Genomic DNA, 13,331 nt, shown 5'->3' on the forward strand with positions numbered 1-13,331 from the left:
GGAAGGCTGCTATGAGGTCTCCACGCAGCCTTCTCTTCTCCAAGCTGAAGAGCCCCAGCTTCCTCAGCCTGTCTTCATACGGGAGGTGCTCCAGTCCCCTGATCAGCCTCATGGCCCTCCTCTGGACTTGGTCCAGCAGTTCCATGTCCTTTTCATGTTCAGGACACCAGAACTGTACACAATACTCCAAGTGAGGTCTCACGAGAGCAGAGTAGAGGGGCTGGATAATCTCCTTTGACCTGCTGGTCACGCTCCTTTTGATGCAGCCCAGGATACAGTTGGCTTTCTGGGCTGCAAGTGCACATTCTATTTATCCAAGTTCTACACCCTACAACGCCTGCTGCAGAGAATGAGAGTATACATTAAACAGTGTACCAAGTAACCCTGGTAACTTTAAAAAAAGAAGACAATATGTAATCTATTTGCAAACAAGTCACATGAAAACTAAAAGAAAGAGAATAGCAATGCCTACTCTTTATACTGCTTTGCTAAGTACAGAACATACAAAACAAATTCTGCATGCTTTGGACCAAAAAGTCCCGATAACAAGGGAACAAGCACAAAAGCCCTAAACATTAATTTAGCATCTCCAAATAAGCAACACACAGTTCTATGAACAATTATTCACATTCTATATTGCATCTTTTACACAGAACAGCTCTAGCCACAGGCTTTTGGAGCACAATGTTATAAGCACTCGATATATGCACCACTATTCCCAGGACAACACACATACACCAAACCCCTGTCACGTAAAACAAATTTACAAATTAGATTAAATTACCTTTAGGAGTTTCCTCATTAAGTACCAGAAACATGGGTGCATTAGGATTCCACATTCCAGTAATTACATAAGCCTTCCCATCAGAACTCTTTCCCATGGATTCCTAAAAATAAAAACATACAGGATTCTATTTACAGTTATGCTTTGTGATCAAAGAAATTGAGCATGGGAGGGAAAACAGTTTTAGGAACTTCAGAGTAAGATTGTGTTCCCTGTAGCAAATACAGCCAAAATAAAGAATATGAAATAATCAACTAAGAAAGGTTATAGGGAAATGGAAGAGAAAGAAGAAATTTTAGGAGAAACATTATATAAGAAACTGAAGACAAGATAATTTATCAAGTTGGAGGGAGGAGGTTATGCTTATTGTAAGCACGAAAGCATTCTGGGATGTCTGCCACTCTACTTTCTGAGCAGCTGAGGAGCTATTACTAGTATGAGGCAAGTACATGCTTCCTCATGTTTTCTGGGACAGTTCCAAATAATCCAACAGGCCTGTAGAGTAGCCACTTTATAGATGAAAGGAGTTTGACATTCCTACTCTACAATCTAATTTGTGGTAGAGCAGCAAGAGTGACTAAGTTCCCCGGATTTAAATAGGGAGAAAACAGGTTTAAAGGAAAACACAAATTTATATGTATATGGTATAACCAAGAAATGAACTAATAAGCCATTACATCCAGTGGTTAAATGTACTTGAAATGTAAACATATATAAAACTGTATTTGAATTCCTGTCTTTACTCCATCTACACAGTCCATACAGTAAAAAGCTGTTATATAGATTTATAGAAGGCAATTCATCATGCCTTATACTCACTGTATTAAATTTCTAATCAAATAACAAAAATGGAAAATTGGAACTAATTACATCAAATAGAGGTAGACACAAACAGACAAATAAGAGTTTGACAAGAAAACTAAATACTGACAGCTAGAATTATCCGCATGAGTGAAGAAATGGACTGGGAAAAACTGGGATTACTGTGTAGCTGTAAAATCCCTGACTGGTTATCTCATGCACTTCTTGACTTGAAAATGGCTGTGTACTTATCAAGAACATGGAAGTAAATTGATATTATCACAGAAAATATAGTATGATTTTATACTTCTCTTAGAAGCAGCTTGTAAGAAATGGAAGATTACAGAAGTGAATACTTCAAATTCTGAGCAAGAATTTAAATTTAAATGAAGGAAATAAAGGTAAAGTTTCCAGAGTCCTGCAAAAGTAAGACCACTTCCCCAATACTCACATTTAAAAAATAAAAAAATAAAAAATTGTTTGCTCTAAATTTTTAGGCAACATGCTTCACACAATACAGAAAGCTTAGTTATTTGTAACAACCACCTGTCAACTGACCTGATCAGCGCTTCAGCCATTGAACAAAAAACACATGCCATAGGTTTGGACATTTATTGAAATGTTTTGTCCACTGTATATAACAAACTCATGCCTAGTTTCAAGATATAAACCCCAGGATTTTAGAAACAACAAACAAAACCAAACAGATGAGAGTTTTGTTTCGCTGGGTTTTGTTTGCCTTTTTAAATCACCTCTATCTTACTAAACAGGTTATTAGAGCTAAGCATTACCATGTCTAGTAAATGCATGTCACTGTTCTTCACATTTCGTCCAGGGCTTAGCAGCATCCCAAAGCATCTGTCAAGTTTACATGAAAGAGAGAGAGAGAGAGAATGAGAAATAGAGAGAGATTAGTTTTTCAAAATATGAAAGTATTTTCTTGAACACAATGGCACAGCCACCTACCGCTTGCAATTCAAAGAAAAACTTTCTTATCGATTTCTCTGTTGGTGTTATGGTAATGTTCAGGAAACATCACAATGCATATTACAGAAATGACAACAAAACTATTTTCCAGAATGAAGATGACAGAAGTCAGTGTCTGACCAGTGAACAATTCTTCCTAAAGACAATTTATAATATTGAATTTAAAGATATCAACAGTTCCTATACATGAGTGATGGAGATTGACAAGAGGAAATTCACTTTCTCCCCAGACCATTTTAAATTTTTTTTTCATACTATCATACAAAATATTACAAATTCACCCTTCTAGCATCCAGAATATCACTGGTGTAAAACAACAGGCAGCATTATGGGCCCTTCAAAAAAAAAAAAAAAAAAGGAGAGAGAATTTCTTCAATTTTTAGACTTCCATTCTCTACTTTTTAAAACTGAATTTCTGTATTATACAAGGCCTTGATTCCAGAATTCCTGTCCAATCATTTAACAAGAAAATGCTCTTAGTATTTTTAAGAGTATTAAAAAAGAAAAAAAATTCTTAAAACATTCAGACTTTTGAACTTCCTCAGTACTGAAGGTACAAATCCAGGTCTGAAACTTCTGCAAATCATCTCTATCTTCCTCCTCTGAAAATATTCCATTACGAATTTAAAAATATCGAACAGAATTATGTATTTATAACAGAAGCTGCAAGCAATTTTGCAAAGACTTTTAAAAATGTTTGACCTCAAATGAGAAGAAAATAGAAAAACCCAACCAAAAAAGCCCAAACCACCTCAAAAGCAATCATGAAATGTTACAGAAAAATAAGGTTGGATTTCAGAGGGGTTTGCTTTGAGAATTTTTCTTTGGTACAGCTCAGTTCTTTAATTCAATTCTCCAGTATAATCAGACATACCAGTTTTTATCACTGACTCTTGGAACAACGTTAATCAAAAGCAATCTCTACAAGCAGTCTGACCTAAACCTCTACCCAAAAGAGGACCAACTTGAATCGGGCTGCCCAGGGCTTTGTCAAGTCCTGAGCACCTCTGAGAACAGAATGAATGACCTCTTATGGCAACCTGTTCCAATGCTCCATTTGTATTGACAACCACTGGCCTAATTCACAGGAATTTCCAGTGAAGTAACTTGTGTCCATTAACTCTAATCCTACCACTCCACACTTCCCAGAAAAATCTAACTCCATTTCTTCTGTACCCTTCCACCAGGTAACTGAATGCACCAGGAAGAGCCCGCCATTTCCACATTCTCTACATCTGAACAAAAGCTATTCTGTCATCTGGGCAACTCACTTACCCAAATGAAAATTTACATTTTTCAACAAACATAAATTGTAAGAGATTATTTGAACATTCATAGGTTAGAAATGAAGATACAGTCTGTTTGCCTGAAAACTGTGAAACTATTGTATCTTGAGCAAAGATAAAAGCAAGTATCATTTCAACAATGCTATTAACTGTAAAAGTCTTAAGATACGCAATTACTATACCGTCTAGTAAGTCTGCCTTTATTATGTTTGGGTATGTGATTTTCATTTTCTACCTCATTACACTTAAACAGTAACTAGCATCCACAATTCTATTTTTATTTCCCCATATTCCCCCTACCAGAATCTTAAAAATCAAAGTGGTAGATAAAACAATAGACAACAATTTTGCTTTATATATATTGCATAATGCAGAGTCATGTAAAGCAACAGAGTTAGCTAGTGTGCTAGAACTTACACTTAACAACACAACCAGGCTCCTCTGTGAGACTAATTAGACCAGGCAGAACATTGCAGCAGACTGACTTCCTATTTTTTGTTCCTGGGGTAGAAAATCTCTGAGAGAACTACAATTTATAATAATAGAGGAGTCACTAGCTTCTACTAGGGGCCAAAGTAACTCAACTGAAAGTAACCGACTCTATCAACAAAGCAACAGGCCCTATCCAAACACCAGCAGGTGGCAAGTTTCTCTGAGTGATACCAGGTTTACTCTACTGAGACCAGGAAGAAAGATTTCTTTAATTCTTTAGGCCAAAGACCAAACTTCTTTAGCAAGAACATTTTTCTGCATTATGATTTCCACTTAGAAATACTTCTGAAGACACATTAAACTGCTTAAAAGTTCACTGCCTGATATAACCTGAACTGATTGGCTATATTGCTTTTGAATTTCAATATTATGTGTAGTAAGAACATTAAGTTACTTACAAACCTGTGTATGTCATGTTAACTAAATAACTTTTTATCAACAAAGTTTGTGGTGATAAAAATAGCACCTTAATTGAATATCCTAAACAATACCAAAATAAAAGCTAATTTCTAAGGAAGGGAGCTTTACTTTTGGGGAGGGGGAAGAGAGGGGGAAATCAAACCAACAATTAAATGCTATTTAGAAATGCTTAAAAGAGCTTATAATTTATTAACTGAATTCTGAAGCCAAAATTATTTCAATTAAAAATATAATTAAAACAGCATTTTTTAAGCCAATGAGTAGTAAAAGCACAATTTTACAACATAAAAGAATATTCATAACAAATTTTGCTATATATTCCTTGCTTAAAATTTCAGTTTTATTTTTGAAATCAAAGTCTGAAAGCAAGTCAAGACATTAATCTTAAATTCTGGGAGGGTTGTGGGGTTTTTTTTCTTGATTCTTCCATTACCTTTAATTCCCTTTTCAGTAACAGTATATTCTCCTATTGTGAGTCCTTGATAAGATTGCCATCTGGTGGTGTTTGCTGTTTTTAAAAATTGAGCTATTGAGAAGGATTTCCTAATTTAAATTAATGCAATACCTACTACTACTGTAGTAACAAGAGTGTACTGTTAATGAACATAGTATCTAAAAGTTATTCTTCATATGCGCAGTCCACTTCTTGTGCACGTGCTTAGCACAAAAGGTCAGATTATGCTGTCCAAAAGGGATACCCCAGGTGTGAGTTCCATGAAACGAGTTACCAACCATTCCTAGGCTCTTCACCACCACTTGAAGACAGACACAAAACTACAAAGGAATCCTATTTATCTTGAAGACTCCACCAAAGATTGCTCTTTTTAAACAGGAGGTTGAGTCCAAACTTGTAGTGTTCCAGTACACTGACCTAATAGATTAATACGCTCCAAGATTTAATGTAGCTCAAACAATGTAACTTCATTACTTACACTAAACAGCAAGATGCTGGTAAAGCAGGATTACAATAAACGCACAGTTTTGCACTACTTAAAACCAACAGAAAGCAAAATCAAAAGCATTTGAATGTTTTAAGTATCCGAACACCACATTCAAAAAGACAATTAAAAAAGCAAGAGCCAAGAATGTCTGAGTATTACAGGCTATGTTTCTTGTTTTCACCTAAAAATTACACAAATACTTCAGAAGGAATTTAATTAATTTATAGGTGCCCAGTTCAGTTTTAAACTTTGCAGTAATACTTTGTGTCATTGTTGTATGTTTTTCTGTCACATAACTTGCAAAGCCAGGAAAAAGTACATCAAATACTGTTCTCTCAAAAACATAACCTGCATTATTTTTATAAGAATCTTACCTTTCAATGGCCAGTTCTTTGTTTGAGAGTTGCTGAACTGTAATCACCACTTTCTTCTCAATCCCCTGTTTAAGCTTGAAATACAATTTTTCTCTATCCTTTGGCACAGGGCTAAAGTAATAAGAAAACAAGTTTCTTTAGCACAGGTATAAAACATTAACTGTTAAATACAGAAAAGAGAGTGGCAGCCCACTTACAATGTTAATGGCTCGAGTTATTTGACACCTCCTCTTCATTTATTGACAAGTTAATAAAGCACCACTGACAAAAAACAGACTACAGGCTCACACTTAGTATGCTGTCTGGGGTTTATCAAATGTACCCAAAACTGCATGGGGTATCTGGTGTTTTAAAATTACAGAAAATATGCTATATACCAGCTATGAGGAAAAAATAAATAGGACATTTTCACAGAACTAACTCTTACTATCAACTCTCTCTTCCATTCTAAAAAATCTTGTAATTAACTGTAAGGCGAAGAATACTTCTCCTCTGTCCCCTGTAATGCTCAAAGAACTTTATGCTTTCTGAATCTTCAATAAATTTGGACTTCATTAGCTTATTTAAAATAAATTAATAAAGAGACTGCTAGATTGTGGTCACTCAAGAGAACTGGTTCAATAAAGTGTTTAACAGAGTTCCTACTATCTTTTCCATTTACCGAGGCCTACCTTTAGTATCCCTACCACAAATCATGTTCAAAAGAAACTGTCCTGGGTTTACGAGGAGCCGTTTTGCTCCTTCTTAGTAACTGGTGCAAGCTCTGTGTTTTGACTTCCAGCCTGGGCAGAGAGCTGATAACACCGATTGTTTTTAATTGTTGCTAAGTAATGTTTATTCTGGCCAAGGACTCTGTGAGTCTCATGCTCTGCTGGGGACGAGGGGAGGCCGGGAGGAAGCAGAGACAGGACACCTGACCCAAACTAGCCAAAGAGGTATTCCATACCACAGCGCGTCATGCCCAGGGAGGTAACTGGGAGTTACCCGGAAGGGCTCACTCTCTCTTTGGGGGGGTCAGACTCGTTCGGCGGTAGTATCGTATTCTCTTGTCATTTTCTCTTATCAATATTATCATTGGCGGTAGCAGCAGTGATTTGTGTTATACCTTAGTTACTGGGCTGTTCTTATCTCAACCCATGGGAGTTACATTCTCCTGATTCTCTTCTCCGTCCCTCTGGGAGTGGGGAGGGTCGGGGAGGGGCGAGTGGATGACCTGTGTGGATTGGTTTAAACCACGACAGAAACTAACTTGGAAAAGGTATAATGATTTTTAATCTTGAGAGGAAAGATAAGGAGAAGAAAATTGTTAAAGCAAAGCAACAGCTTCCTTTTTATAATGAGTCCACTTATGAAGTGAGGCCAAATAATTTTTACTGCAACACAGTAGCTATGCATTCTGCAAATAATTACGTGTTTTTTTCAAAGAGATTTCCACTCTTCCTTTTCCATTCAGATTACCTAAAATTTCCTTTTCCATCATCTTCTTTGACTTCTAAGGAAACACTGAAAGTGTACACATCACTATCTGGAGTAGGAAGAAGAAAGTCCTTAACATGATCAGATGCTTGTTTGCAAGAACGTTTGAACGCTGTTGAGAAACTATATAAAATTCGGCTGACCTGCAGAAAAGCAAAAGAATACTTTTATAAAAACTAAAAAGAGTACTTTTAATAAAATCGTTTGATATGATTTTGAAGGTCATAAAATTACTGTCACTTTCCTCTTATAGTGAACACAAAACATGCCTCATACAACACAAAGCATTCAGATCAGGTGTTTAACAACCAAGCAAACTCAGTAACAACATCTCCTGTTTGTATTCATGCCACATTCACTGCTCATGCAATGCTGAGCAGGTTAATATATTATTATAAGATTAGGAATGCAACTTATTAGAGGACCTGAATAATGCATTGTTAAACACACAACCTGAAAAGCACAACTAACAGCTTCCTCTTGCTTTTCTTTTTCAACCTCTGTTTTTCCACCCTAGAAAAAAACTTTTCCCCCAAACTATCATGTAATTCTTCCCAAAATACCTAGGGCAGAGTACAGTAAAATGATGCTTTGTAACTCATAAGGTGTACACTGCAACTTTATTCTGAAATCTAAACAAATGAGGCCCCAAAACCAGAATACTTGTCTTAAACTCAGGCTTCCTAAATCTTCTCATCACAGTGCACTTGGGAATTACATTGAAATACTTAAAAGAAAAAATAAGTTATATTAATACTCATTTATGACTAGCAGCACATTCTGTGAAACTCATATGAGTTAACATTTTTCAAGGCACAATATACCATTTCCACATCTGGAGCAACTTCTTAAAATACCGCATGTATCCTTTTTACCAGTCACTGTACAACATTTAATACTTACTGCCTCTTTAATCTCACAGGAAAAAACATGAATCTGGAACTCCTCTGTTCCACAGCTGCTTTCAGTAAAAGCAAAACAGTCACATTCTGAAGTTCCATTTTGTCCACGCACACAAAACAACACCTTATAGATTGGAAACGAGGCTATCTCTGTGTTGCTTAATTGATTTATTATTCTGTCAAGGAAAAGAAGAGGGGGGATCAAACAAAAAGGTCGATTAAAATAAACATGCCTACCTAAAAGGCTCTTCTGCAGTTAGATAAACAAGTATCTAAACTGTAATTACTATTAAATTCAAGTACACAAGATGAGCAGTAGGAACAGAAATGTCAGGCTTTGCAAATTTAAGTTTTAAATGTTTCTGGCTGTAACACTGGCTTAATTTCTTTTATACTCTATAATATAGACAAATATATTACTTCTACACCATGCAGTAACAATGACCATCATTGCTCTGCGATCATTCGGGAAAAACAGGAGAAATGCAGAAACTACAGCAACTGTATGTGATTTGCATACCAAAAAAATGCAATGTTAAAATTTAAATGGCTTTTTTAAATTTTGATGGATTTAAATTCTTTTGTATCTCTGTTTAAGAAAGCATTAAGGAAACATTATTTATTCAGATTCTACAGGACTATATAGCTTAGCAACGGCTTGCTGCCATGTTCAGGTGAATATTAATCACAGATTTAAGGGCCCATACAAAATTTTAAATTCCTCTCAAACTCAGAAACCAACAAATATTTCAGAAACTTTAAAGAAGACAACAGGGGTGGTGGTCTCAGAACAGACTACTAGACAGTGAGTTTCATAGAGTAACAGAGTTCCACAACTGTCTTTTTTGCTACTTGTCCATATCCACATTCACATCAAAGGTAAGTAAACGTTCGTTACCTGGAACAGAATCTCAAGTCTGTAACAATAAAAATAAAGGACTAGTCTTCTACAAGCAGTAAAATCCCAGACAGGATTTAGCATACGGCACTATTGCTGGGACATGGTAAATGGAACCCCACATGACAAGTATTCAGATAATTGTCTGAATGGAATGGAAACACTCCTCAAAGATGACACTGGTGTCACTCAAACTGTGATGGAGTGTATTATGTCACACATGGATTGACCTTTACAGTTCCGTGCAAATTCTTAGGCAGTTCTTTGCTTAATAATGTCTTCTGCAATTAAAGATCAAAGGAACCTTCAGTTTCAACCTTCCCGAATGGCCACATTCAAGCTACAAAATATAGCTTGAATAGCTATGAAAATAGGTACAGCACCCTAACACCTTGTGTCCATGTGCCAGTTGCATCATAAAACTATGCCATGTAATTTCCTAATTCAATTGAAATATTGTCATAATTTCAAATTAAAATTTAAATTCGGTTCAAAGAGCAAACTGGAAGAAAACACGTGCTTGAAAGTCCTTTCTGCACAAGATGATAGTAAATACATAGGTGCAGCACAGAAACGCACAAAAAAGGAAAGAAATCTAAGCATATCCTCGATATGGATATCCAAGATATCTTGGTATCAGAGTTTAAACATAAAAACTTTGAATATCCAGATGCTCCCTACTTCTGGATACAAAACTGCTACAGACGCACCTTTATTGCACCCTGATTAAGAACTCGACTCTTTCATCACTACTTAAATAGACCCTTCTCACAAGGGGCAGGTAAATTTTTTTAGTATCTAGAGATTACCAGCATATGCATCCTGAGCCAAACTCAGGTTTTGGTTTTATCATAGCTGTCTCGAAATAGAGACTAGAAAGTCTTAAGTATTCAGCATCTATGGAAGAGTCTAAAATGCAAACCTCTTCAACCCAAAGCCAAAAGCCAGCAGGACTGCTACTGCCTCAACGTATTTACCTTGGAGGTGATTATTTTCTCCCCATTTCCCTAGCCTCTAGGCATTATCAGCTCTCCCTTTGCAGTGGAAATCTTATATTAGAGCAGAGATGCAGGTAGAAATATATGCTTCTGTTGATACTGTATGACAACTGCTACCACCACCTATGTACTGCATGTTAAATGTGAGCACACATTTTGTAGCTTCAGAGGAATTTCTCAAAACTGTCTTCAGCAAGAACTTTAGGTACAAATCCAGCAATTCTACTTCAATGTGCAAGTAACAAAGTCAGACTCCACCTTTTATGTGTCTGTGCAAGTAACAAAAGAGATTTGTATGTTACCTTACGGAGCCTTCTGGAATGTTTGGAACATAAAGTGTTACAGGTAAAGAGGCTTGACTTGAGGATTTCATGTTTGCCATGGCATGTAGAGCTTCTGGTTCATTTCGAGGGGCAGACACTTTTGTGCAACCTAAATAAGTCAGTTTGTTAAACAATACACTGTCCTCTTCCAGGGGTTCACCAGGAAAAAATGGCCTTGGTGCAGAGATTTCTGAAAATGAAGAAACCACTTCTTTAAGCATTTGCTTTTCTGTTTTTTTGTTTGTTTTTTTTTACACATTGCTTTCTGAATGAGCAAAACCTCCCACTTTTTGGGGAATGGACATGGTGTTCAAAAGTTCAGCTCTAATAGTAAGAAATCCGGCAGCTTAATTTAAATCTACTCTATTCTAACACATATCTCCAAGTACGGCATAGGGACAAATTGCCTTTTGTTTCTCTTTAGCAGTGCCAGAACACAAGTTTTGTTTAAGCTTATTCCCTAGATGTTCTTTAGTTTCCTTATACCTCCTTCTAGTTCCTACTCATCATTTTACATAAAGATGCCTCTAATTCTCTTTCCTCCCAGGTCTTTGCAGCTTGTGTAGAATTACGAAATGGGGTTCACATTCCTGGGATAGTTATGTTAACTGCATGAAATCATCAGAGAGCTGGAAAAAGAAAAAGGATATCTGTCTGCTCCTCTACTTAGCAGAAAAGAAATGTTCTTTTTCTACTTTATCCCTAGAACGGACTGGAATGATCTTGAGGGGACTTTTGGCAGTTTTGCCACTGCTGTTGTTTTCTGGTGGGTTTTTTTTTAAGGCATTTTTTCATTTGAGAAATGAGAGGAGATGTGGTAGACAAATCAGAGTAATCTAGGTTGGAAAAGACCTCTAGACGTCATCTAGCTTTAACTCCTGCTCAAAGACAGATCAGGTTAGATTATGGCTAGTTTCAAAACTAGATCAGGTTACTTAGGGCCCTATCCAGATGAGATTTCATATCTCCAAAGACAGGCATTCCAATCCTCTCTAAGCAATGCTATTTCTATTCCTTACTACTATAGCTAGTATTTCGATGATACTTAAATCAAAAAGGTTGCAAAACTGTGTATGTGTATATAAGAGATGGGTGTTTCCATTATGCATAAGCTGTCTGTCTTATTCTACCACAAAAACTTTTTTTTCCCCACCACTTTCCAAGCAGATGCTTTGGGAATTATCTGACACAAGGCCACAGAAGTGCTCGGCATACCACTGAGGAAATAAGTAAATGTCTAGTTCAAGGCCCACAGAGATGGCCACAGCCTTGTATTCCTAATATACAGAGATAAATTTTTAAGTATCTACAATACACAATATATTTTATATAAAAAGCTTTCTGTCTTCCCTTTTTTACTAAAACTTCAAATACCAGAAAAGTATCACAATCATTCTTAGCAAACAGCAGTTCCAAATGCGTACTTACTGATAACTGGCAATAGAATCAGAGATGAAAAGTTTATCAGTTTTTCACAAGGTGTATTCCATTTCCAAGTAGTACTATCAATAAAACTGCCCTGGAATTTCTCATATGTCGTCAGTACCATCTCTACCTCAGCTACAGCCCATTCAGTAAGTTATACAACACTTAGGCCTAAGTCATCTAGGACTGAAGACAAAATGAAAATTACCTTAACCAAAACTGAGCAGCACAGGCTATCAATCTGATGACAAAGTATTTGCATCTATTATCCTCAGATAATCAGAAAAGGAGAGGAAGCCCAGGATATTGTTCAGTACAGTTTTAGAATGAAGCTCCAGAAAGCTTTATATTCATTTTCAGGTTAACCTGAAGCTGCATAAAGAAAAAAACTGCCATACATGATTGATGGAGGAAGCACTTTAGCATTACCTGTAGTAGAAGGGTCTAAAGCAAGGTGCAAAGATGGCATATGTGTTTGACCTGCTGACCCATCTTGAGCGGCCTGGCTGCTTGTATCACTGGAACCCTCTTGGAGAGCAGTGAAATTGTTCTGGTCTTTTTCAGAATCCCTCAGTAACTCTTCCATTGCTTTCTCCAGCTGATCATCTCCATTTGAAAATACCTGTAAGCAGAAGATGACATATTTTTAAGATACTTGTAGCTTTACTTTCACTATTATTTTTCAAACATACAATCTTACCCATTGCAAAAGTTAAGAACCTTTGCTGAACAACACAATAAGAATCAACAAAACTAAATCAAATATAATCCAATGTCCAACATATACTGCACGTTTTTACTGCTAATTCAGAAACCATATATCCAAAAGCTACAGACCTCTCAAAATAACACCTTTGTATGTTTATACCGTCCATTCAAAATGAAGATCAGACTTTGTTATTGATTAGTCTTGAACAAAATTTTACTTTCTTAGTCATATCCATTTCAGTTGTTTCACCAATTGTCCCACAGATTGGAAGGATGCAAGTCTACAGAAATGGCAAGAAAATGGTGAGACATGTTCCCCAGTGGGGATGGAGGGACATACAGCCTTTCACAAGTACTCACTTTTCAGACCAAAAAAAAGCCATGGCCAGTAATAAACTTGTGTCTTGGATTCTACGTCCAGCTCACCTGCATCTTTCCAGACAATTACTAAATAAGCAGCTTGTGTCTAATACAGGCAGAAGACACTGGCTGTAAATAACTGCCAGTTACGCGAAG

At 36.5% G+C, this 13,331-nt stretch overlaps 1 protein-coding gene across 5 annotated transcripts in view; it reads right to left on the minus strand.

Moving 5' to 3' along the window:
• RABGAP1L (RAB GTPase activating protein 1 like) overlaps positions 1 to 13,331 on the minus strand; it is a 242,839-nt gene that overhangs the window by 209,201 nt on the left and 20,307 nt on the right. For all 5 annotated transcript variants that reach the window (XM_065674152.1, XM_065674156.1, XM_065674155.1 and 2 more), the window contains 7 exons: positions 12,537 to 12,729; positions 10,662 to 10,872; positions 8,465 to 8,639; positions 7,544 to 7,704; positions 6,086 to 6,196; positions 2,377 to 2,443; positions 785 to 887 (listed from right to left, as the gene is read on the minus strand). In XM_065674152.1, coding sequence (XP_065530224.1) covers positions 785 to 887; positions 2,377 to 2,443; positions 6,086 to 6,196; positions 7,544 to 7,704; positions 8,465 to 8,639; positions 10,662 to 10,872; positions 12,537 to 12,729 — 1,021 coding nt within the window. The remainder of the gene's footprint in view (positions 1 to 784; positions 888 to 2,376; positions 2,444 to 6,085; positions 6,197 to 7,543; positions 7,705 to 8,464; positions 8,640 to 10,661; positions 10,873 to 12,536; positions 12,730 to 13,331) is intronic.

Source organism: Lathamus discolor, chromosome 3, assembly GCF_037157495.1.
Source record: "Lathamus discolor isolate bLatDis1 chromosome 3, bLatDis1.hap1, whole genome shotgun sequence".
NCBI classification, from domain to species: domain Eukaryota; kingdom Metazoa; phylum Chordata; class Aves; order Psittaciformes; family Psittacidae; genus Lathamus; species Lathamus discolor.